The 25984-nt window shown below is 44.0% G+C and overlaps 1 protein-coding gene across 1 annotated transcript; it reads right to left on the reverse strand.

The window, feature by feature from the left end:
- Positions 1 to 20062: 20062 nt before the first annotated feature.
- LOC136527667 (calcineurin B-like protein 1) lies at positions 20063 to 23671 on the reverse strand. Its single transcript, XM_066520460.1, has 8 exons — positions 23057 to 23671; positions 22694 to 22776; positions 21924 to 21983; positions 21710 to 21818; positions 21576 to 21628; positions 21260 to 21340; positions 21041 to 21153; positions 20063 to 20560 (listed from the first exon to the last, which is right to left on the reverse strand). The coding sequence occupies exons 1-8, from the start codon at positions 23133 to 23135 to the stop codon at positions 20497 to 20499; spliced, it is 642 nt and encodes a 213-aa protein (XP_066376557.1). The 5' UTR covers positions 23136 to 23671; the 3' UTR covers positions 20063 to 20496.
- Between the last annotated feature and the right edge of the window lie 2313 nt (positions 23672 to 25984).

A 25984-nucleotide genomic window follows, 5' to 3' on the forward strand; every position in this document is an offset into this window, starting at 1 on the left:
ATGGTCCTCCTCGGCTACATGAGATTTGTACGGGCATACAGTTGAGAGACATTTATTAAGACCTTGCTACAAGGCTCATATTTCACCTTCCAGCAAGCTCGGGGACTACGATGGTACGATACACCTGCCGGTGCATCTCGTTTTGCCTGTACGGCAATTGGATTATTAACTTCAGTGGACATTCTTTTTAGACCCTGGCACCACGTGCCTGCGTCATCTACTACCAGGCTCGGGGACTAAGTGGGCATACTTCACCTTGCGGTGAAAGTGTTTGTTTAATCAACCCCTGTGCTCTGAATGATTATAAGGATTATTAATGTGCTCGGGGACTGTCCCGACCACTGCTTGAATAATGGTTCTCCTTGGCTACATGTGATTTGTACTCACATACAGTTGAGAGACATTTATTAAGACCTTGCTACAAGGCTCATACTTTGCCTTCCAGCAAGCTCGGGGACTACGTCGGTACGATGCACCTGCCGGTGCATCTCGTTTTGCCTATACGGCAATTGGGTTTTCAACTAAACTAGGAATTCTTTTTAGACCCTGGCACCACGTACCTACGTCACCTACTACTAGGCTCGGGGACTAAGTGGGCACACTTCACCTTGTGGTGAATGTGTTTGTTTTTTCAACCCCTACGCCTCTGATGTTCAAGGACGCTATGTTTCAAGACCACTTACATTTCTTTTTAGAAATACAAGTGGGCACACTTCTCAGGACGGAAATCTTTTTCTTTTTTCTTAAGAGCACCATACATTCTTTGGACAACTTACTTCTCCGGCGATGACGGTGGTCAGAGATGTCAAGGACTCGAGCTCTACTTGTCGGAGAAGGTTAAAATGACGTGTTGCAGCATAATACATGGTGCTCGGGGACTAGCTATGGGGGTATTAACCCCTATACCCTTACGGCTAAGCTTGGGTCGGCCCAGATCGATGGGTCCGATCCATCCGAAAGACGACATGCGGCCCAGCCAACCTGATCGGAGTCCCGCACAAGGAGTCAAGGCGGATTTGGCGATCAAGCAGGATCCTGGTCGGTTAGAATAGGAATCCTTATCCGGCCACATATGGCAATTGTAACTGACTAGGATTGGTTTCCAGATCTGTAACCCTACCCCCCGGACTATATAAGGTGGGCAGGGGATCCCTCTAAAAAAACATCTCTCATTGACATACAGCAATACAAATCAGACGCAGGACGTAGGTATTACGCCTTCTTGGCGGCCGAACCTGGATAAAACCTCGTGTCTGTCTTGCGTCACCGTCTTGTTTGTGGCTTGCGCATCTGTCTGCCAACAATCTACTACCTTGGGTATACCCCTAGGTAGACTGTCGACCATATTTTGTTGACACTGAGTTATCTCCAAATACCGGACGTGTCCAGTCACCATACTAGACGCGTCCGGTCACTCTGTAACCAGCGCGACTAACTCCTCTTTGACTCTATCTTCTTCACCCTTCCTCAAATGTGCCAACCACCAAGTGTATCACCTTGTGCACCTGTGTTAGCATATTTTCACAAACATTTTGAAGGGTGTTAGCACTCCACTAGATCCTAAATGCATATGCAATGAGTTAGAGCATCTAGTGGCACTTTGATAACTGCATTCTGATACGAGTTTCACCCCTCTTAATAGTACGGCTATCAATCCTAAATGTGATCACACTCTCTAAATGTCTTGATCACCAAAACAAAATAGCTTCTATGGTTTATACCTTTTCCTTAAGCTTTTTGTTTTTCTCTTTCTTCTTCCCAAGTCCAAGCACTTGATCATCATCATGGTATGATCATCATCATGCTATGATCTTCATTTGCTTCATCACTTGGGGTGTGCTACCTATCTCATGATCACTTGATAAACTAGGTTAGCACTTAGGGTTTCATCAATTCACCGAAACCAAACTAGAGCTTTCACTCCCCCACAGGAGCCCTCCAGTGCGCCACCTCCTTTAGCGGAAGCAGCCCCTTCTTGGTGAAGGCAGTCAACACTGCCTCCTCTATGGTGGAGGGCCTCCAGCTCGACATTGCGCTCTAGATTCATGAACGGATCTGTAAAGTTCTCCTCTCCCTTGCTTTACCCTCTCTCACTTAGGAACCGCCACGGCACATGAACGCACTTAGCGAGAAGGAAGAAGGAGGAGAGACAGTGGTTGGAGAATAGGCAAAGAAATAGGACAAAAACCCTCTCCCTTCCCCTATTTAAGGAGGAGACATAGTAGCTGGAGTAAGATGAAGGATTGGGGCAAAAAACCCTCTCCCTTCCACCAGTCAATGCGGATGGGATGTGGTGGGACATGTCCTGACTGATGGGACGTGCCCTGCCCAACAAAATGATGCTTGGTTAGATGGGACATGGCCTAGGCATGGCCCACCACTACTGCACACTAGGCATAGGAAACAAGGCCCAACCGCACGTAGATAGCCCTCTGCCTCCACAAGCTAGACTTAGAAGGGCCCAATGATGGGATCCCCGTCAAGGGGAGACCAACGGGCTTCCTGAGTTGATCTGCCAGCTCAGGCAACTACCGAGAGATAGGTAAGGAGCAGTGGGAGGCCTCATGTGGGCCATGCCATCTCTGTCATGAACGACGAACACGGATCCCATTTAGACATCTTCGATAAAAGCACCCCAAAACCCGTCACTTGAGTCATCAAGGTAACTTTACCAAACCGTCTTATGTTATTTTTTGATGCATGATCATTCATCTATACAATCATTCATTCATCCCATACATCCAAAGCATCGCATATGCAATTGATGCATCACAACGCTTCGTGTTGCATCACGAAACGGTAGTCGCCTCATTCAACATGAGCGATGACCGACCAGGGTTTGAAGGCTAGCCCACGAAGGGCTCGAGGCCGCCTCGCATCAAATAGAGCCAGGGGAGAAAATACAGATGAGCCCCAGTAGCCCTCGCTCGGTATGCTCAAAAGCATACAGGGTCATCTCAACCTTCTCATTCGATCCTAACCTCGAGCCATGCCCATAGAATCTCCATCGAGGGGAGGCCAGTGGGCCACCTGAGTCCATCTCTAGAATGACCTGGGCATCTACCGGGAGGTGGGTTAAGGAGCAATGGAATGCCACATGAGGGCTATGCCAACACTATCATGAACGACGGACCTAGATTCCACTTGAACACGTCCGTTAGTAAGCTCACCGAGCGCATCCCTCGAGCCATCGAGGCAAGCGACGTTAGCTTAGCCCCTCTAGTTGCGGAACTAGACCTACCCCAACCAAACCCAATAGGGCTTAGGGGCTTAGGTCGCCCGACATTGACTCAGAAAATCAATCGGCCGCGCAAGTCATAGGTAGGACAAACACGGGTGAACACCCCGAACGGTAGAAACACAGGAGTCTACGGTCCCAGGAAAGAGTACCAAGATATTCAGCCTCCAATCGACTTGCCTGTCGAACGTAGGCTCAGGGGCTACACCCACAGGGTGCGCTCACGCGCACCCGCTAGCAAAATGAAACCCCCCTAGATGATTCTACCCAAATCACCTAGGGGCTCAGGGGCTACACCCACCGGGGTGCGCTCGTGCGCACCCGCTGTCAAAACAAAAAAACCAAACGATTCTACCTAAATCGCCCGGGGGCTTGGGGGGCCCTATCGGGTTCATAAACCTAGGGTCCCTAATAGGCCTACTTCCCAGCAAAAAGCTTGGCCTAGCAGACAACATTGTGGATGACACGCAACTCCTAGGTCAGCCCAGATACCTAACGATAGGCTGTACGAGTGATCCAGTCTCTGATCGGAACTGATGTTGACTAGGCCCGATCTTTTGAAAGGTATGATAGCGTCGATTGGTGGAGACTCGATGTTCACGATCTAGGCTTCGAACCAAGATTGATTTGGACCCCCGCAACTGTTACACCACTGCTTCATTGGTTATCAACCACGCGAACGCGATTGATCTCACCGAGAAGGCTTTCCTGCAAGCGAATCGAGAACACAAGCAAGAACGGGATGAATGCAATCTGAAATTGCAAATAAATATGAGTCTTATGAAATCAAGAAGGAGTTCAAGTCTTTATTCGAAAGGACTAATCGCCACAGGCGAACAAGATCAAGAACTGGGGCCCTGGTTCACAGCAAGTAGCCTTGGCGGCACAGTTGCAGCAAAACGATATATGTTTCACGAGGAAATCAAGAACTAAACAAAACCCAAACCCTAAGGAGAGAGACGGCTGCTATTTATAGAGTCTTGGGCATCACCCCCCTGGACGCGCCCCCTAATGGGCCCAAACACGATACACGGTCCAACGGACCAAAAGACGGTGTCGCAGCACCCTGGCAGATTCTGGACGCTGACTTGTTTCAATGATTCCTGTTGATTCCAAAGGTCTATTGATGTGAAACCACTTGAATTGGCTTCCTTATCAAATTAGCTTTCCAACCATATGTGGATCGTCAAAAATGGAGTCCGGATGCATCTTGGGTGACCAGTTTAAGGCAGACTGGTCCTAGAGGCCGAGGCAGACTCGAACTTGAGTTGCTTTGGGCCTCCATCTCGGGGACTCGAACCGAATTAGCCTCGGACCTCCTTCTTGACTTGGACACCCTTACTAGCCTCCTACCCCTCTATACCATGTGCCAAACATGGTCATATGCATGGGTGTCATGTCCTCATCATCCTCCCCTTCTTGACAAAAAGCCGTCCTCGGCGTCGATTGTACTTGAAACTGATCCTGCACAACATAAAGGAGAACGGGATTGCGAAAACAAAGGGAACTGAAATAATTGTGAGAAGGAACGTGACCATGTTTCTAAGTTTGTAGCATGTCATCTCACATAAAAATTTCAGCAAGCATGTAAACTCCATGATCCGAATGCACACGATGTATGTCAACACTATCCTGCAAAAGATTAGAACTAACCAAAGACAATGCAGGAATAGATGATCTAGCAGACATAGGTAGCAACCAACAATGCTCCCCTTCTTGGAAGTGAACTTGTTTCTTTGAGGAACATGAGAAAATGTTTGTATTATTATGGCTGCCCTCTAAACGATCATAATCTTGTACAACAAAAGGAGAATTTATATTACTACGAATGTATACTCGATGTATCATATATTGTCCCTTGTTGTTATATTTGCCAATAACATGATATGTATGTTTAGAAAACCAAGGCAAATCAATATATTTAAATAGGCTCTCCTCCAAACAATCTAGGTTACACAAAACATCAAATTCAATGTAACCCAAAGTATGTAAAGAAGACAACAGTTTGAACTCATCAGTTTTAGTAGCAATATGAATAACATGTTTATTTTCAGCACAAGTGACTGGTTCCAAAACATGTAAAACTGAGGCATCATCAACCAATCCATCTTTATCATAAGGAACATCAAGCAAATTATCATGGGACAAAGATAAATCAAGAGAAGGTTCTACTAACAATTGCTCTATGATCGCATGGTTTGTGGAAAAAAATTAGTACATTAAAACAATTATCACCTTCTATGAGTGTAGCACCATGGGCATTATCTATGTTCTCAGCAGGAGTAATAGGTGCATTGTGAAGTGATGGTTCTAAATTTGCATATGAGGTTGTGAGTTCCTCATTTTCTTCCATGTCATCCTCTCGCTTATGTACATTATCCTGCAGAAGGTTAGTCATAGCAAGAGGAATAACAACAGACTCATCCTCTAAATGGTGCACCTTAGCATATGAAGTCAAAACAGGAGGTGGATGAACAAAGGTTTCTCGCATAAGAAGTTTCATATCATTCCAAGTTTGAGGTTTATCAGAAGGATCTAAAGACTCCCACCAAGATAAAGCAGAATGTCGCAAAACACTAGCTGCATTTTTTACCTTCCTCCTTGGACACATAAAGCGAGTAGCAAATATGTTATTGATGGCAATTTCCCACTCCATGTACTCATCAGCACCTATACCATCATAAGTCGGTGGATACGAGCAACCTGTCATTGTTAGAAGATAGCAAAAGACAACACAAAAGTATTATCCCTACCAACTACTTAGGTTGTGGACAAGGAAAAACAAGGCACTTAACTCTCAAGCGTCTTACCACGGTCTTACAAGTGTTCTTACCAAAGCAACAGGCGGTGCAATCGGTCGGTGACTTTGATACCGTTGTACTTGAATGTAACAGTTGCAAGGCGAACCTATAGTTGATTAGAAGAAGATGGAGCTTGGATAGGCACAATATAGTAGCAAGGAATAGCAAAATTCGCAACTGAATAGTAAAGCTGAATAAGTATCCCAAGTACTTGTCTTAGTTGCTGGCCTACTCACGTTCCAAGTACCAGATGTATCAAGTGATGTGAACAGCAAGAATATGATTAGGAACAAGGCAGAAATCAGCACACGCAAACACAGCTCAAATGACGCTCTCTATGTGCTCCTCTAGATATTGTTCCACTTTTGCCCCTCTCTTTTTTCTCTATTTTTGGGTTGTCGTTGTTTTTTGGGATTCTTTGACTTTTTCTTTTTTATTTTTTTGATATTTTTCTTCACTTAGGAGCACAAAAGAAGTAACCACAGAAAATATGAGCTTAAACAAGTGAAAGACGTGGCCTGTGGAATTTCCAGAAGACATGCTCGAAATCGACAAAGACTTTGTGACCACAAAAAGAGGATCTTGTGACCACTTTTTGACCAAAATAAAAATCTCTGACCCTAACAAGTCGGGGGATGGACGGATCCAAAAAAAAATTCTGATCGATTTTGATATATGCAACGTCGAAATCTGAGTTCGTATGCAAAAACTAGACCAGTTTTAAAAACGGACTCCGAATTAGAGGACAAAACGGGAACAATGCGCGCAAAATTGGTCACGGTAGCAAGGATTTGATGGAAATAGTGAAGACAAGTGTAACAAATAAGATGGCGTGGACTAGGGTTTGATGAATACAAAGGAAACTCAACAAGACTTAGAGATGTTCACGGATTATGATGAAAAACAAAGGGGAAAACATAAACTGGACTAAAAATGATCTAAAACTAGCAACAAGAACTTGACCTAGGGCACAAACTCAACAACATGAAACAGAGACGAAATTGCACGACACAATGAGGCTATAGGACAGGGAATATGTGACGATGTATATATTTTTTTGGCTCTGATACCACTTGATGTTGACTAGGCCTGATCTTCCGAAAGGTATGAGAGTGTCAATTGGTGGAGACTCGATGTTCATGATCTAGGCTTCGAACCAAGATTGATTCGGACCCCCGCAACCGTTACACCACTGCTCCATTGGTTATCAACCACACGAACACGATTGACCTCGCCGAGAAGGCTTTCCTACAAGCGAATCGAGAACACAAGCAAGAATGGGATGAACGCAATATGAAATTACAAATAAATATGAGGCTTATGAAATCAAGGAGTTCAAGTCTTTATTCGAAAGGACTAATCACCACAGGCGAATAAGATCAAGAACTGGGGCCCTGGTTCACAGCAAGAAGCCTTGGCGGTACAGTTGTAGTAAAACGATGTCTGTTTTACGAGGAAATCAAGAACTAAACAAAACTCAAACCCTAAGGAGAGCGATGGCTGCTATTTATAGAGTCTTGGGCGTCACCCCCCTGGATGCGCCCCCTAATGGGCCCAAACACGATACACGGTCCAACGGATCAAAAGACGGTGTCGCAGCACCCTGACAGATTCTGGACGCTGAATTATTTCGATGATTCCTGTTGATTCCGAAGGTATTTTGACGTGAAACCACTTGGATTGGATTTCTTATCAAATTAGCTTTCCAACCATATGTGGATCATTGAAAATGGAGTCTGGATGCGTCCTGGGTGACCAGTTTAAGGCAGACTGGTCCTAGAGGCCGAGGCAGACTCGAACTTGAGTTGCTTTGGGCCTCCATCTCAGGGACTCAAACCGAATTAGCCTCGGGCCTCCTTCTTGACTTAGACACCCTTGCTGGCCTCCTACCCCTCCATACCATGTGCCAAACATGGTCATATGCATGGGTGTCATGTCCTCATCAGGAACGCTTCCGACTCTGACCCACCTCTCCGACCAGGAGGCCTAGCCAAGAAGGGGCGACGCTCGCTTCCGACTCTGACCCGCCTCTCCGACCGGAAGGGCTGGCCAAGGAGGGATGACGCTCGCTTCTAGCTTCGACCCGCCTCTCCGACCAGAAGGCCTAGCCAAGGAGGGGTGACACTCACTTTCGACTCCAACCCGCCTCTCCGACCGGGAACACACCAAACCTCTGCATGCGGCTCTAGATGCTCTCTGGAAGTGATTAGACTCTGCGTTGATGGAGCATCCGGTCATTCCATCGGTGCGTTAGGTCGCTGGGTTGGCACCTCGGTCGAGGGCGCGAGTGGACCCTGGGCGGCTGTGTTCGATCTTGGCGTGGTGTGTCCGGTCGTTCATTAACTTGAGTGCATGATCAAGTTGACCGTTGGGATCGGATGGCGCACGTTTGAATCTGTGACACATGGCAGCGATCCCACGACCAGACGTAGGGGGCCGAGTGTAACATCTTTGGTGTTATGAGCTCGCTAAGCACTAAGATTATGGCCTGAGAAATAGATCTATAAATATAGTGAGTTAGTTACTTAAAACTGCTAATGAAAATCCTAACGAGAAAATAAAATAAGTAGTTTTAATTGTTTGGCACGAAAAGAAATTCTTTTTATAAACAAATAAAATATAACTTGTATTTAGTACTTGAATAAAATCTAGAGCGCAAGTTTAATAGATAAAAATGCAACTCTTGTTTTGGTGAATAAAATTTGTTCAATAGTATATCTGATAGCTCAGAAATCGAATCCAACATTTAAACTAGACCTTTCGTGAATCGGCCAGAAGTTGAAATTATAGTTAGGGTGCTATTTTTGACTATTTATATTAAGCAAAATAATTAAGAGGCGTTCAAATGTTTTGCCCCTATGGGTTAGTATGGAGTATGGGCTATGTCATGCTATGTTTGTTAGTTGAAATCATCGAGGTTTAGACCTTGCAAAAATTATGGCAAAGTGCTTAGGAATGTTAGTTCTAACTAAAACCTTGAATTCTTTTAAGTACGAAATGATAGTAGACAATGCCATTTTGTCAATTAATTTCTGAAAGATTTAGCTAAACACGTGTGCCATGTTTTTATTTAGTGGTTTACACCAAAGTGACTACTTTGTGATGATGTGATGGTTAGTGTTGTTAGAGCTTGGTTTAGCTATTAAAATATGTGTGTTAAGTACCTAAAATGTACTAGGTTTGGTAGTTGAGCCCTTGGGCATGGTAACCGCGCCCATGGCGTCGCATGGACTACGCAGCGTGCTGGTCGGCTGTGGCCATCCACACGTTGGTCGGCCCTGGCCTAGCTGCGGTCTAGCAGTCCGTGTGCTGCTGTCGCACGTGGTTGCGCCACTACCCTGCCTCGCCTCGCACTGTAGCACGCTATCGTAGCCACTCGTTTCACCTACCCCCCTGTTGTAGCTCATGTCGCACTATCCCGCCCCCTGCCTTCTAGTGGTTGGCGAGCTACTATCCTCGCCATGGCTCTCTCTCTCAGCCTCTCCCTCTTTCTCGCTCTGCTACTAGCACACATCCGCCATGGCGAGCTCAGGGCTGAGCTCAAACACCGTCGTCCTCACTACTGCTCTTGCCCTACTCTCTCTCTCTCTCGCTCGCTCTTGGCTACCATGGCCATGCCCCAAGCTGAGCTACCGGCTATAGCCATGGTGCTTTGGCTAGCCTATCGTGGGCCATCCTCGGCCCGAACACCGAGCCCCTACGACGCTCCCCTCCCTCCCTCACGCTGCTCTAGCTCAGCTCCGCTCTCTCCCCTTTTGTTCTGGCATGTGAAGCCACCATGGCAGCCGTGAAGCTCGAGCTCGCCACCGCTTGGCGCCTTCCCGTGCTCGACCACCTGCCTCACCACCTCCGCCTTGCTCTCCTTGGTGTCCCACGCGTGCTCGTCGGCCTTTACCAAGCCGAGAGCCACCGTGTACCGCGCCGCCACGATGTGCGCGCGTGGCCGGGCCATCATGCCTCGCCCCTGGCCAAACCATGCCCCTTCAGAGTCGTGCGGGTCCGGTGATGCTCCGGCACCTCTGCTCTAGAGAAGAGAGGGGGAGTATGTGTTCAAATAGAAAGTAGTCCAGGGTTTCCAAGGTGAATCTCTTTACTCAAGTAAATAGTGCTAAATAGTGTCTTTGAACTACGAGTGGAAATAGTCAGAAGTATAGGGGCCTCGACGCAAATTAGTGTCGTCGCCTTGCCTTGGCTGCATGGGCTGGCTTGCTGGGTCGCCGCCTGCCTCGTCTGGGCCGCTCACGCCTGTGCCGCGTTGGCCGCACCCGCCGCACCGTGGGCCATGGCCTATGGCCGCACGCGTGCCCTGTCCTCGCCTAGGCCGCGCGTCCGTGTGGGCTACCACGGTTGTGGGCTAGCCGCGTAGCCCAGTGCCCGGAGGAAATTTCATTTTCCTTTTTCTTATTTGTAGAAACTTCATAAATCCACCAAAAAGTGTAGAAAAATCATAAAAAATGCCAAACCAATTTTGTTAAGTTTCTAAAATCATGATCTATCTGATAGGGTATTTCGTTCGCATAGGTTCTGTATGTTTTTACGGTTGCTCTAATTATTTTAACAAGCTTAATATTTTTAAGACATAAACTTGTAGGAATTTCCGTGATAAATCGATGATAGTGTTAGCTCTAAAAATTTCATAGTAGGTTAGAATTGTTATTAGGTATTCTCAGTAATTTTTTGTAGCTGTAGAGTAATTAAATTGCTAAGATAACAAATGAGCCCTAGTTTGAATATATAGTAAATTAAATAAATGAAATAAAGAAACACCTTGGAATTGTATAAGTAAAACACTTTATGGGAAATGACACCTTTCTCGACGATGTTGGTACATAGATTAGTACGTTAGTCATTAGATCTAGCTTCTTAGTTCGTAGTATGTACTCTGTTTTAAGAGTTGTTGTTGCCTTATTAATTAACTATTGCATCATCTCTGCATCGCATTGCATACCATAATAGGGATGACGATGGATCACGGAGTCATTGGGAGTTGCTGGTGAGATGGTACTTTTGGAGATCGTGTCACCAAGATGGAATACTAACTTTTGGTTATATGTTACCCAGGCAAGCCCCGATGCATAACCCCTACTTTTCTACACTTCATATTATGTTTGTGCATTAAGTTTTAAGGAGTTGAATGAAACCCACTTGCATATATATATCTTTATCCTATGAGTCTTACTAGTATGATAGGATCGTGTAGATTGCTATGCTACAGGACTCTGATAGAAGTCGAGTGATTACCTATCACTCATGAGAGATAGAAAATATATTATTGTCGTTACTATATTATTATCACCTAGAATATATATGAATGATAATTGGAGATCGGGTGGAATGATACTTTGGATCTGGACTTGGTTTGGCATTTGAGCGAGGCTTAGATTGTATTGTTCCGCCTGTGTCGATTAAGGACCGGCTATTGCATTGGGTTCTAGGCAGGTCACAGACTTATTATCCTAAACATATACTTGTGTATGGGCACGGGAAGACTCATTGCTCTCTTATCATGGGTTCTGGCTCTTTTTGGACCGACTAATTGGAGGCGGGGATGGTGGAGGTCTAAGCATCGCACTAAGTCCGGGACTCAGGAGCGGGCGCTTGGAGTCTAAGTTTGGACGGGGACCTAGACCACGTGATAGGAGGGTAGTGAGTTGGTCTTGCTTGTGCCTGGGGTACAAGCGGGGCGTGTGTTTTAGGGTACCTAGCTGGGATACATTGGTTCGTGAATCCCCGGGCGATCCGGTATGACTTGTCTACAGTCTAGCAGCGTAGTAAGAACTAGAAGATGAAAGATGGTAAAATGATTTTGATTGCTTACCACCTGCTTGAAAGTAGCACAGATGCTTACATAGAATGGTTAGTTAATGAACTAATGCTGACTGCTAATAAAATTGGATATAAGGACGCACGCTTAGTAATGCTTCCTGTAGATGCAATAAACCCACAAGCCAAATAGCCTTGCATATCCTTAGAGTCTTTTCTTTCCTCCGATTGGGTAAGTCTTGCTGAGTACAATTAAGTACTTAGGGTTTTATTTCCCTTTGTTGTAGGTGACAGGCGGATGCTAGAGCTGACTCTTGGGTGTGGATTCCTCTTGCCAGGCTCAGAGAGGATTCCTTTACGCTACGAGCATAGTTTTTATTTATAACTCTCGCTAAATGTTTTATAAATAGAAGGTTTATAATCTATTGTCATAGTTTATATATCAATGCTTCATTATGTCATGAATAGATATTTATTTTTATTGTAACTCTGATCACATGTTTATATTCCGCTGTTAAATTAAATTGTTCATAACTCTGATAACATGATCATATTTCGCTATTATAAACAATAAAAATTATCCTCTGATGTTGCATAAAAAGTGATGTAAGAAATGTCTAAATGTTGTAAGCTTTATTGTCCCATTTGTGATCCTGATGAAAAAATGTGGATTTTCGGGTTCTCCCATAGGGTGTGCTCGATGGAACTGCATAATTTGGTGTCCTCTCATGAGTACTTAGTGTCTAATGGAAGACAAGTACTCCTGGGAGGCATTAGATTGGGCGGTTCTACCACACCGAGCATCCAGTCGATCTGATAGGCACATCCGGTCGATCTGACCGGCACGTTCGGTCACCACACAGTGAGCTACCCGTAGTGCTCAACGGCTCTATTTCAAGGAGACACCTATATAAGGTGTTTGGCCGGCTCTAGCTCACTCTCTTGGCTATTTGCATTGACATAGCAACCTTGTGAGCTTAGCCAAATTTCTCCCACCCATCTCCAGCATAGATTCATCATCTTTGTGACATTGGGAGTGAATCCAAGTGCATTGCTTGAGTGATTACATCTAGAGGCACTTGGTGTTCGTGTTTCACAGCAGGATTCACTTGTTACTCTTGGTGGTTGCCGCCACCTAGATGGCTTGGTACAACGAGGATCGTCGAGCAGAGGAAGGTGCTTGTCTCTGACTCTGATTGTGGTGATTGTGAGGGGTTCTTGACCTTTCCCCGATGGAAAACCAAAAGGTACTCTAGTAGATTGCTCATGGATTATGTGATCCTCATCTTGTGTTGGTTGTGCGGCACCCTATTGAGGGTTTGGCATATGATGTCAATTAGCGCGTGAACCTCCAAGTGAGTGAATTGCCACAACAAGGACTAGCTTGCTGGCAAGCAAGCGAACCTCGGTAAAAAATCTTCTATCATCTTGTTTCAAGGATTTCTTGATTGATTGTGATTGATTGGCTCTATCCTCGACACGGCAGTATAATCATCACATTCCCTCTCTTGTATTAACAATTCTAGTGTTGCTTCGCTATTTAGTGTAATTAGTTTTGAGAGCAAGCTTGTGTCGAGTCTAGTAGTTAGTGTGGCTCTTTAGTTAGTCTTTGAGAGCACTCTAACTTAGTGTAGTGACATAACCTTTGTGTGCTTAGAGATCATAGTCACTAGAATTGTGGTAGGTGGCTTGCACTTTTAGTAGGCTAGCGCAGCATTCGCTTTGCCTCATATTTGTCTAACCGGTTTGTTAAGTGTTGTTGTAGAAATTTTTAATAGGCTATTCACCTCCCCCTCTAGCCATTAAGACCTTTCAATAGTTTAATAAATTGGTTGCCCCTGTACCAAGGTCCAGCATCTAGGTAAGTAGGATGCCTCCAACACATCAATTGATACTTAGATGTACTAGCATTTACAATTCAATAAATTGAACACCTGGTTAATCACCTTGCATTTAGTTCAACAATAGTTAAACAAAAGTGATAGATTTTAGTCCGATACATAAACTGATACTTGAATCTACTGCGATGATGAACTAAGCAACTTGCCAATGAACTAAGGTAAGTAAAAAATAGGTGAAAGAAGAACAGGAAGCACATTTATTTCTCAAAGGTACAAAATCTTCCATCATCTTCGTTGGAACCCTGGCCATTTCTTCAATCTATGCCATAATCTCTTCCACCTCCTGCAGTTGTTCTTCATTTGTTCTAACATTGGCCTCCACCTTCAGCTGCCAAATCTTGTTACGTAAATCCAAAATCAAAGTCTTCTGATATTTTCCGTATGGGGGATCATACCACTCATAAAACCCGCAATCTAAGTCGGACTACGAAAAAACCAAATTACCATAAGTACAGTAGGATTTCAGCATTTGCATTGTGAAAACAGAATGAACAAGAAAGAAATCGAGTTACATTATTTGCCCTACAGCATCTGTGGTTCCGACGTCCTGGGTTTGTATCACTCCACGAAATCCATCGAGGCATCTTCAAACCGTAACAACACAAAAGTGGTGGCTGATATGCATAGGGGTGGTTCTCGACACAGCATGGGATGGGTGGCCCCCTCCTATTGTAGCCTCCTCCGCTGGAAGCCGATGTTCTTCTCGTGATACCGCCCTAGGATGTGCCGACCACTGGGAGGAGTTGGAGCTAGATGCAACCATGGAGCAGTTAGGGCTCAAAGTGTTGCACACTCTGAGTGAAGAGGTCGGCCTAGGTCTTTTGTCTACGCTTTTGCCTCCCGCCAAGGCGCCAAAACATCCTTGAAAACTCTCGTATTCCTACCAAGATGAAATGCGGTGTCACCAACGGTTTAGGGTACTATCCGCATGTAGAAGAAGGTCTATTTTGGATCCTCTGTGCTTACATAGAGGTGTACACGTGGATCACAATCAAGACCAACTGATCCAATTAACGTTTCAATCAAAGTAATAGTTCAACGATTATGCAGTACTCATACATACTAATCTAGAGGCTTCATCAGTACATATAAACTTCATTAACATAAAAGTTTCACAAATTCTAAGATTTAATGTCGGATGGGTAGGCAGTTGCTAAAGTACTCAATTGGTTGATACGGTCCCGAAAGCTAGAGGTAGTGAACCATAGTGAAGATGACAGCATCTCCAACAACGAACACATTGTATCTATAAAGTATGTCTACTTCCTGTCCAGTCCAGCAAAGCACAAAAATCTCTCCACAAACAGGGTCTTGAACGATTCTTGTCAAATTTTGTGGTCTGAGAAGGTGACGAACAGCGGCTTCAACAATCAACAGTCGGTCCAAGTGAATGCTCCATCCCCAAGTAGCAAACAACATCATTTGGTGTCCTGGTGCCACCCCTAGCCACCAAAACGCAAGGTTGCTCGCATTGAAATGGCTTCTTTCGAAGTAAGACATCTGTTGCAATAAAGAAATTCCTAATATGAACAAAACTGATACCGAACCCAAAACCAATTGGAACCAAATGCAAACAGGGGGGTGACCGAATCCATCTAACCTTCATGGGGCGTTGTCCACGACGACAATGCAAGGTGCTCAAGGCAGAGCAAGTACAGGCGATAGGTCAAATTGAAGATGAAGCAATGGGTGGGGAGAATGAAGATGAAGCAACAATGGGTGGGGAGAACTAATGGATTCGTATTGGGTTTTTTTAGTTGGTCGAACCACCACCATGGCACCGACAGGGCTCAAGGAGAGTTGGGAACGGGTCGGGTGCTTCTAGGTTTGTTGTCAAACGGACGGTCGAGATTGATCGGCTGCAAGAACGGACGGCACGGGATAAGTTAAACAATGTCCGTATTAAGCCGACCATTGCCACGCTAATCCAATGCTATAATATGACAATTGTCAGTGGTTAAACTGCTTTTAGATTCTCCTGGAAACAACTGCAACCGTACATGACAGTTTTTTTTCCTTTTCATTCATTCATATATATACAGAAAAACAAAAAAGCATTTGTCGAGAGATCAAATCCATGCACTGGCATTTTAGAAGTAGTATTGGAAAGAACTTACTTTGCATTTCATATAAAAAATGGTGGCATTGAAGAGATCAAATCTGCGCGAATAGAATTTTTTCATTGATTCATTATATATATATAACATATAGATACAATTTGGACGAGTATATGATTGTACTCGTCCGGAAGCATAATAACTAACCTAAACTATTAAAACTACTTATACTAACTATAAACTACTTAATCTAAATATGATCGCCTCACTCGCTTGGGAGGAGGCTAGTCGAAGTCGGAGTTGGAGTCATCGGAGTCGGAGTCATCATCTTGTTGGCGTCGGCGTCGATGTCGTCCTCGTCCTCGTCTTCCTCCTTCTCCTTCGGGTCCTCCTTCTCGGAGCTTCATGGAAGGCTATAATCAGACGACATCCAGTGAGAGGAGGAGACATTTTCCTCGAAGGAGTGGTGGGAAGGCAATTCATCCTCGCTGGATGACGGACTGCTTGGAAACTTGCTGGGGCTGTCCGACATTTTCTTTATAGATTGAAAGAGAAGGGGATGATGTATGAAGAACAGTGGTCGTTTTAGAGGGCACCGGGCTTGAAGTATATGTAGAGCAGTGGGTACGCGGCTCTTAGGCTTCAGGCAGTGGAAGTAATGGTGATTTGACGGCCTTGGAAGTTGAGGCAATCCAACACTTACGCTGAATTTACCACCGGTTGACCAAACGCTAGTTTAGGGCCGACGGGCAAAATGTGTATCCCAGTTGGCCCAGCTTTTCATACGACGAAGCAAATACAACCGCAATACCACTGCCGCATCTATTATTAAACCGTCGGTGGTAGAAGTCTGAACTGCCAGTTTCATTCCTAGGAGGCCTCGCTATTGTTCCAACCGATGGTGGAAGTATCACACCGTCGATATACCAATCTACAGTAGTGTACAAACTCTGTTTCCCTACTTTCAATTACTCATAACCAAACATGCTCTTAGTGCTTTGCTCATTTTATTTTTCTTTATACTAATCTCCAAATGTATTTGTATGATTTAGGATTAGTGTTCATGTTATATATATTTCCCGTATTCTATGATTCTATTGTTGATGTGATTTGTTTTTGCCAATGAATTAGATTGATTGGGTGGATGTTAGAAACTTAGTGCTAATTAGATTGATGCATCATACATGATGTATCGATCGTTTGTATTTTAAGAGGAGTTAATGTTTGTTTCGGACTGTTTTTTTAACTATAGATGCATCCCATCTGAAAGATAATGTTTATGGTCTTTTGCAATGTTAACACAAGGGGTATGCCCTAAACTCTAAAAATGTATTCTTTTATCTAGTTTTTTATCGATATTTTGTACCGCCAAACTAATGTTGATATGGTTTGTTACGTATGCTCTTGACAAGTCAATGTAAGTATATGTGTGTGTATTGTATCGGAAAGGTCCATGAGCACCCAATAGGGGGTGAATTGGGTGGCTAATTAAAACTTAAGTCCTAGGAGTTAATTTAACTACAACTAGAAAAACCATAAACTACTTTAGCAAGATGTGCACTTAAGGTTTTTCTAGTCTACTCCAACTTACCGTTGACCCACAGAGAGATTTACAAGCAAGAGCCAATCCTAAAAATTAGCCTAAAGCTAACAAGTGCTCTAAGTTATCACATGTATTTTACGTCACTTCTCTTCTTGCATTCATAGGATATATTATAGCTTGTCTAACATAGTTTTAGCACACATGTTAGTCTTGGACTTTGTTATCATTTCAATCATCAATTCTAAAAGATATAAGTATGGGCACATTATCCTTACATCATACATATATATGATGTTGTTGATATTATCATAATGGTTCCCCATACTACTACACAAATGATTTTGCAAGATGGTGCCCAAATATTAACCGAGGCGATCACAAAATTTGCCCGCCTAAAAAAATACTGATCAATTAACGGAGGCAGTTTGTTTCATTTACGAAGGCGGTCACGTTTGCCCACCTTCGTACATCTATTTACGGAGGCGGTTAATCCTAAAATCGATTTACGGAGGCGAACATCTTTAGACAACCGCCTCAAAAAATAGTCTATTTTCGAAGGCGGTTGTCTCCATAAATCTATTTTCGCAGGCAGACACACTATAAGGTCTGCCTCCGAAAATACTAGAGTCCAGCCAAAGCCCACAACCCATTCTCTACTGGGCTTATATAAATTGGGGAATTAGGGTTTCACAACACCAGCCCCTCACTCAGTTCTCTCTCTCGCACCTGTCGCTCCTTTCCTACGCAGCGCCGCGTCACGCGCTCCTCCCCTCCCTCCGCGGCGCTCTCCCTCCCTCCACTCTCTCTCTCTCTCTCTCTCTCTCTCTCTCTCTCTCTCTCTCTCTCTCTCTCTCTCCCTCCCTCACGCAGCAGGCCGCCCCCCTTCTCCCCCACGCAGTAGGCTGGCGCACCTCCCCTCCCCTCCCTCCCTCCTTCGTCACACAACAGGCCGAGCTCGTGCGGGTGGTGGTGGCGGCGGTGGCTCTCTCTCTTGCCGGAGGCTAGATCCTTGTAATAAAGGGCTGATCCCGGCGGCGTGGGCAGCGCCCGCTCGGCAAGAGAGGTGCTTGGCGGCGGCGCGCCTCGAGGAGGCGTGGCCGCTCCTTCTCCAGCCACGGTGGTGCTAGAGGTGTTGGATCCGGCAAGGAGGCGGTGGCGGCATGCTCCACCATGGCGGTGGCTCCCTCCTTTGGGCATGCCACGCCCAGATCCGGCGGAGAGGAGGCCGGTCGCGCCCAGATCCGGCGGGGAGGAGGCGCCGCTAGATCTGGCGGACGCGACGGCAGCGGGCTCGATTGGGCCCGGCGGTGGGCTCGATTGGGCTCGCTAGGGGTTTTTTATTTTTTTAAATCAATTAATGGAGGCAGGCAGCTTAATGCGACTGCATCCATTAATCGATTAACCGAGGCGGGCAAAGCAACCGCCTCCAAAAAGGTTGGATTAATCGTGACCTTTGATTGGAGGTTATTGCAATGCCCGCCTCCATTAAGTTTTCTGTACTAGTGCGATGTCCAAACCTTAGCTCCACCCCTGCTTGTTTACTACTCCTTCCATTCCAAATTATAAGACTTTTTTCACTTTTTTAGATATGTAGCTTCCATTCCAAATTATAAGACTTTTTTCACTTTTTTAGATATGTAGCTTTTGTTATGTACTTAGATACACAACATGTCTATTTATATAATAAAAACAATATATACCAAAATATCTTATAATTTAGAATAGAGGGAGTACAATTGATCGAGAGCTATCACATGTACGAAGTGAGACTTAAACCATGAATAATGTGCACTTTGAAACCACAAATAAGGTAAAATAGGTATGGTTCCTAAATTTATCTGATGATATCATCTAGATTCTTAAATTATTAATTTATAATTTTATCCCTAAATTTGGTAAGTGGTTTAGCCAAGGTCCAAAGCCTTTCTAATATGTGCCAATCTGGTGACTTGTCAGTCAGATTTTATCACCTCGTCATTTCAACATCCTTCAGACCCCATAGAGCTTTCAACGAAAAAGAGAGATTCTATTGGGACCAAACTATCCTCGTCTAACATCTTCTTTCTCGTTCCTCTCTCTATTTCACGCCTCATCATTAACAGTCTTAGTATCCATGTCATATACCTTTCAATGAGAAAGAGAAATTCTATTGTGACGAAACTATCCTCGCCTAAAATCTTTTTTTATTCTTGAACGGAATCGTCTAACATCTTTATCGTTCCCTTTCTATTTCACACCTCATCATTAGCATGTCTTAGCATCCATGTTAGCAATAGCATGTCTTAGTATATGTTAGCAGCAGAAGGGTTCATCACAGACCTTGTTGAACTCACGTGAATCAATCAGTAAGAGGCCGTTTGGATGCAAACCTAAGAATTTTACCTAGTCTAGACATCAATCCCAAGTAACCTAGAGCTCCCAGGCGAGGGCTCAATTCAAACAAGCCCTAAGATTTCTCTTTAAAGAACCAACTCCCTCAGTCTTGAAATGTAAGGGTCAAAAGTTAACCTAAGTTAAGTTATTCTAATTTTAACTAAGTTTGTAAAGAAGAAAATATTAATATCTACCACATCAAAGTGTCTAATTATAAAATTATGTTTCACAAACCTAATGATGCTAATTTGATGCGGTAAGTATTATTGTTCTTTTTTATGAAGTTGGTCAAACTTAGAACATTTCAACTCAAGACAATTCAAAATCCTTATATTTTAGGATGTAGTAGTAAGTTAAGAGATATAAAAGTGGACATTAATAACTCAGAGACCTCAATGACATGCGATGCAACTTTTGAGACTTAGTGTATTTTACTCTAAAATAGGAGTAGAATGCAGTACTACTTTGACAAGAGTCAGATCAGTACAGACAAGCACATCGCAGTTTCAAAAACAAAACAGAGACTTCCCACTGGAAAAAAATGAAAAATGTTCATCTCTGCATACTAACTCTCAGTCTCAATCATCACCAACACAAAATCATCATCATTATAGTTGAGTGAAAACTACAGCTCGTCACGTACATCTGTGGCAGCCAATTTGACGCACCCTTCCTGCTAGCCGCATGAATATACCCTCCATTCATAATGCCAGAGAAAGCTGGAGGAAATCTCCACACGTAACCCTCCACAGGTTCTCCTTTTTTTGGTTTAGGGAAGAAAAAACTCCTTGTTAACTATACATCGGAGAGAGAATCGTGGTCACGTGACGAGATCGTCGACTTCAGAATTAAACACAAAGCTGGGGAATGTTGTTGTTATGTCCCTGAATCATTGACCAAGGTAAACCGTTAGCAGGTATTTTTGTTGCTTCAAATCAAAGTTCATGCAAAACACAAAGCAGAAATTTTATGTTGGTCAGTTCTGGTTCAGATAAATGTAAGACTGTGATAGTAACATTGAATCTCTAAACAACTGATTTAAGAGGCAGCAGCACATAGAAAGTAGATATTTCTTTTTTCTAAGTTTCATATCTCAGCCTTCAGGTGACAGAAAAATAACTACAAATCAAGTAAACATTCTGAACTCCTGGCAAATAAATTGTGTGAGTAGCAGCGATCCTGTCAGTTATCTTAGATATTTCATTTTTGCTGGCAGAGGCATCAGTTAGGATTTAAAATGATACATCATTCACTAATTTAGGTATGAGGAGATAAAGATATATATGCTTCTGAATTTCTATTTTGAAACATTTTGCTGTAGTCTCCATAAAATGATTCTAAATTTCTATTTTGTACATTCTTACTTGAGGTATGGCAGAGTCATTATCTTCATCAAGGAAGGATTTCTTGTGACAAAATTCTCCCACTCCGTTCTATCTATTTTCCCATCCTGATTTGCATCAGCATCCGAAAATGTCTGTCATCACGATATAACTTGCTGTAAGTCTTATTCCAGTATAGGTCAGAGGAACAATTAGTGACTCAAGTAACCATTTGATTTCTGATGAAATGTTTAAAAGAACCTTATCCAGGATTGTCTCAATGATCTCATCAGATAGCCTCATTTCTGATTCTCCTAGGAGAGCAACTAACATCTGCTTAACCTGCACCAGGAGGATAACACAAGTTTTAGCTAGCCGATAAAGGGCACAAAGCTTTCCTTTGTTCAGCAGTAAATGATCGTGAATCGTTTTTCCTTAGTTCATCAGTAAATAATCGTCTATGCCACTGGCCAATCAACCAAACATCAACAAAAATCTTCTTTATAGCTATTTTACTAGTTTTCATGTATAGAAACTAAAATTCAGAAAATATATGCAGAAGGGTCCAGAAAATTACCTCCTTCCGTTCAATAAACCCTGTGCCATCCATATCGTATAGCTTGAACGAGACTGTCAGGTAGTTCAAACTTTTTAGAAACATATGAGATAAAACAAATCATAATGAAATGAAATGAAAAGATAAGAACCTACAATCAATTTTTTCTTCCATTGGGATATTTGGATGAAACACATTTAGAGCTCGGACAAAGTCACCAAAATCAATGACACCCCTTTTCTTGACATCGAAAAGGTCAAATATCTGCGAGTCCAGTTTCATGTAAATTTAACTGATGGCAATAGTGCTTAAAGCACAATACAATAGTGATGAAATTCAAATGAGTATAGTTGTCAAGCAGATGCATACCCGATTAGCGAAAAGATTTTCTTTCCTCTGATTCTTAAACAATGCTAGCTGGAATTCTTCCTGTGCAATATAAAATGATGGCAAAGATTAATCACTCATAGGTTTTTATGTCCGCAAAATTTTAGTTCTCAATGGCATAAAGTGATAATTCCGCATGACTTAGCATAACAGTTCAAAAACTTTACATAACATGATGTTTGAAATAAATATGGAACCGAAAGACACTTCCTCTAGTTATGCAGTTCAAATTTAGCTTATCCAAAATATGAATGGCACAGGATACAATAGCTTATTTTCGAACAGGTATTTCGTTGTTGTACGCCCACAACCTGAGATGGTACCTCACTCCAATCTAGACAGATAACTTATGAGTATGTTTCGACTATTGCATCTTTGATTGAAAAAAAAATGTAGTAGAAGTCTGAGATCAATTTGATATACAAAGTAGAGCACTTCATGTATCATTGGGTTGTCTTGTAAATAAGGAACATTTGGCGAGGAACAACAATGAGCAGAACGAAAACAAACATTTGAACATAAATCTTGGTGCCTACAAGTTACAACTATTAAAAGTACATACAAATGGCATTGCCGCATAATTTCTGCAGCTTAAGAGATTAAAAATACAAAACGTAGGATTACAAGTTTCACTTTCCAGTCTTACAATCAGCAAGGAGAGCTAACTAGAACATGGCTAGTGAGCATATTTGATGTTCATACCCAAAACTGACAATATGACAAGGAATACAGAGATGACCAATAGAATATACCTTGTTGATCAGGCCATCATCAATCACCGAACCACTTATGCTCTTGAACAGCTCGAATAGAGCCTCAACCTCGCTAACGCTGACTACATAAGCAAAACAAAAGCACGTACTTAGCAAGATCTAGTGAGGACAACTTAGAAATTACAGAAAACGCAAGGATCATGCAGCACGCATCCAGTGCTCGTACACAGATATCTAAGATATCCTAGTACACGACACCGATATATAGACGAAACATTTGGCATCTCCAATCCCATTCCAACCACGGCAATCATCGTTTTGAAAACTAAATAAGAAAAAAAAACTCGAACTCACGTAAGTAGCTCGTACGCGTAGGGCAGGGGATGGGATCGGCGAACTCACAGGCGGTCTGGGAGGCGAGGTGCACGGGGTCCTCGTAGCCAGGTTGCTGCCGCTTCGCCGTGGAATGGAAGCACCCCATCGCCGCGGCGGGGCGTTTCGTAGAACCGACACGAGCACTGAAACCAACCGACCAATCTGCTAGCCCCGCCGCCCGCGATAGCTCCCGCCTAGAAATGGCCCCGCCGCCGCGGAGCCGCGGCCGCGGAGGAGGCGAGGGAGTGAGGGGCACGAGAGCGACGGGGGCGAGTGTATCTGGGCCGTCGAGGCGGGTCGGATGACGCAGACTGGGGTTTCGGCTGCAGACTGGGTTCTTCTGGCGAGGCGAGGCCGCCGTCCGGGCGGGAGGGGGGAAAAGGAGGCGACGCGATGCGGCGGCGATTGGTTGGTCGAAGCGGGGTGCGGAACGGACCAGGAGCCGGGGGAGTCGCGCCCTGGTCGCGCCGACCACGCGTCGGAGCGAGGGCGAACCGACCCAGCCAGGCCGAGACGAGGCGGGGAGCTGAGCCCCTGGCCCCGGGACCGGGAGGCTGGGGCGGCCGCCCTTCCCCTCGTTCGGGTCAGTCTCCGCCACGCCGGCGCATGTGCGCGTCCCCTTCGACGCTTCTTCTACTGGAAAAGGGTCAAAACGTGCGGCGGAAAAGGTAGCCGAGACGAAGCCGCGTGACGGCACAAGCGATTCGGCACGCGACAGCGCACCGTGCGGCTATTCTCAGCCTCGCGCGTCGCTCGCCATGCCTAACGGCACTACGGCAGGGTGGTGGCGCACGCACCAACCTGGATGGTTGTTACAGTTGCGGAGCCAGCTGCCGCAGGCCCGCAGCCGGCCGACGGCAACGGCGACGGCGTCTCAGATTCTGGTCGATTATTCTGATTACCTTCGATCTCCGGAGACGGAATTCGCGAGACCATGCGTTTTTTATCGAGATAATCTGAAAAAAGCTGAGCCTAATTGTTAGCTTATGAATTAGAACAGGTTTGATCAAGATATCTACTGCTTGGATCCATCCAATTAATTATTAGAGGTTAGTTGTGAGAAATCAGCTAATAGCCTACTGTCAGTTTGGTAGTAGGTAAGATATTACCTGACATTTTTACCATGTTCGCTTGCTGGTTTCAGTCAGCCCAAACCAGTCAGCCAACAGTATTTTCCTCTCACAATAAACCAGCATCAGCCAGCCCAAACCAGCCCAGAAACCAACCAGCGAACAGGCCGTTTAGCTGAGAATCCAAATAGGTTCTCAACTTAGTTAGCTCTTAATAGGTAAGGCAGTAGCAGCTAACTAAGGTGGTGTTTGGTTGCCCCTCCTAAATTTTAGTCGTTGTCCCATCGAATGTTTGGACACATGCATGGAGTATTAAATATAGACTAATTATGAAACTAATTGCATAGTTTGTGACTAATTTACGAGACGAATCTTTTAAGCCTAATTAGTCCATGATTTGACAATGTGGGCTACAGTAAATATACGCTAATGACGGATTAATTATGCTTAAAAATTTGTCTCGTGGAGTACTGACGGATTATATAATTTATTTTTTTATTAGTATCCGAACACCCCATGTAACATCCTCCTGACACACCTCCTAAATTTTAGTCACTGGATCAAAACACCACCTGAGTCTAAAGGATCCAAACAAGCTCATAATTGATTAGACTATTCGCTAGATCTGTTCAGATTCAAAAGAGCAGCCAATTATTAGTTCTATGGTTCAAATATGATCTTAGCTTATATGAACCAGTTAATATTTTTTATTGACTAAATAGTTCATTTTAAATTAGTAGTTGGGCTATTTGTTATAGTGTTTGGATCTACTAAAATAATTTTAGTAGCTAACTATTAGCTCAGAGAATCAACGACATCTTAGTATGTCTTCCTTCGGAGTTATTCTGTTTTGACTCATTTTGATCAGAATTTGTTTCTGACTTCGCATGGACTTGAGTTACCGTCTGTTAACAACATTGTCAATGTCATTACCGTTGGGTCAAATCATGGCTTCTCTTCGTGCTATCCCGTTGGGCGGCCCTATCTGGTTTTTGTCCTAGAGTTATATAAGATCAAGATTTTTGTCCTATATATAAGATCAAGATCAGGGCCGAGTAGATTATAGATTATTATACTACAGTCATTGCCCCTTGCACGTGATTGTGATTGATTGGGGATTAACGCAATATGGCGTTTGATTTTATCTCAAGTTGTGTGCTTTCTTCACCATGTTGCTTCTCCCACGCTTCTCATGAAGCGAAGCTAACTACCAGATCAAATCAAAGGCATTACCTGTACAATTTAGGATTTAGGAATGCCATTTTTTAGATAAATGCTATGGGAAAGGTGAATATTTTCCACAACTAGATTGACATGTTATGTAAAAGTTGGAATTATTTGTATTAACAAGAAGACCGATCACACACCTAAAAGGCTATCATGTCCGGATCACATGAGAGTTCTACGAGTCACTCGAAGATCGAAAATGCAGTGAGGCAGAGAAAACCGATTGGGCCAGACTCGGCAAAAAAATCTTGAAATGCCGCTTGGGAAGGAGCTCGTTGAGGAGGCGCAACTAAGGTTGCTCTCAGTCAACAAGGCCACCTAGAACATCCATAAACTCTGTCGAGGAGCTTGTAGAGTAGTAGACACAGGGTTGGAAAGCTAAGCAGCATGTTCGTTTGGCTGCGGCTTGTCGTAAACGATCGTAAATTTTTAGCCGGAACAGTATTTTTCTCTCACACAAACCAGCCAGCAGTACTTCTTCACGAATCAGCAACGATACGAACCAGCCAACTGAACAGGCTGAAGGTTTGGGAAATGTAAAATAGTAGGTTGGTTTGTGTTTTGATTGATTGGATGCCATGATCGGTTGTCATCTCTCGTATATAGAGAGAGGGGATAGAGATGGTCTTGTCCTATGGGGGGTCGAGATCCCTCGCAA

Source organism: Miscanthus floridulus, chromosome 2 (genome assembly GCF_019320115.1).
Source record: "Miscanthus floridulus cultivar M001 chromosome 2, ASM1932011v1, whole genome shotgun sequence".
In the NCBI taxonomy this organism is placed as follows: Eukaryota; Viridiplantae; Streptophyta; class Magnoliopsida; order Poales; family Poaceae; genus Miscanthus; species Miscanthus floridulus.

Excerpts from the sequence above, each read along its gene's own strand:
- LOC136527667 (XM_066520460.1), bottom strand. The coding sequence starts at position 23,135 with ATGGGGTGCTTCCATTCCACGGCGAAGCGGCAGCAACCTGGCTACGAG. Across the intron at positions 21,341-21,575 it reads GGTTTATTGAACGGAAGGAG|GTTAAGCAGATGTTAGTTGC; the intron begins GTAATTTTCTGG and ends CTCCTGGTGCAG. Across the intron at positions 21,154-21,259 it reads TTGAGACAATCCTGGATAAG|ACATTTTCGGATGCTGATGC; the intron begins GTTCTTTTAAAC and ends TCGTGATGACAG.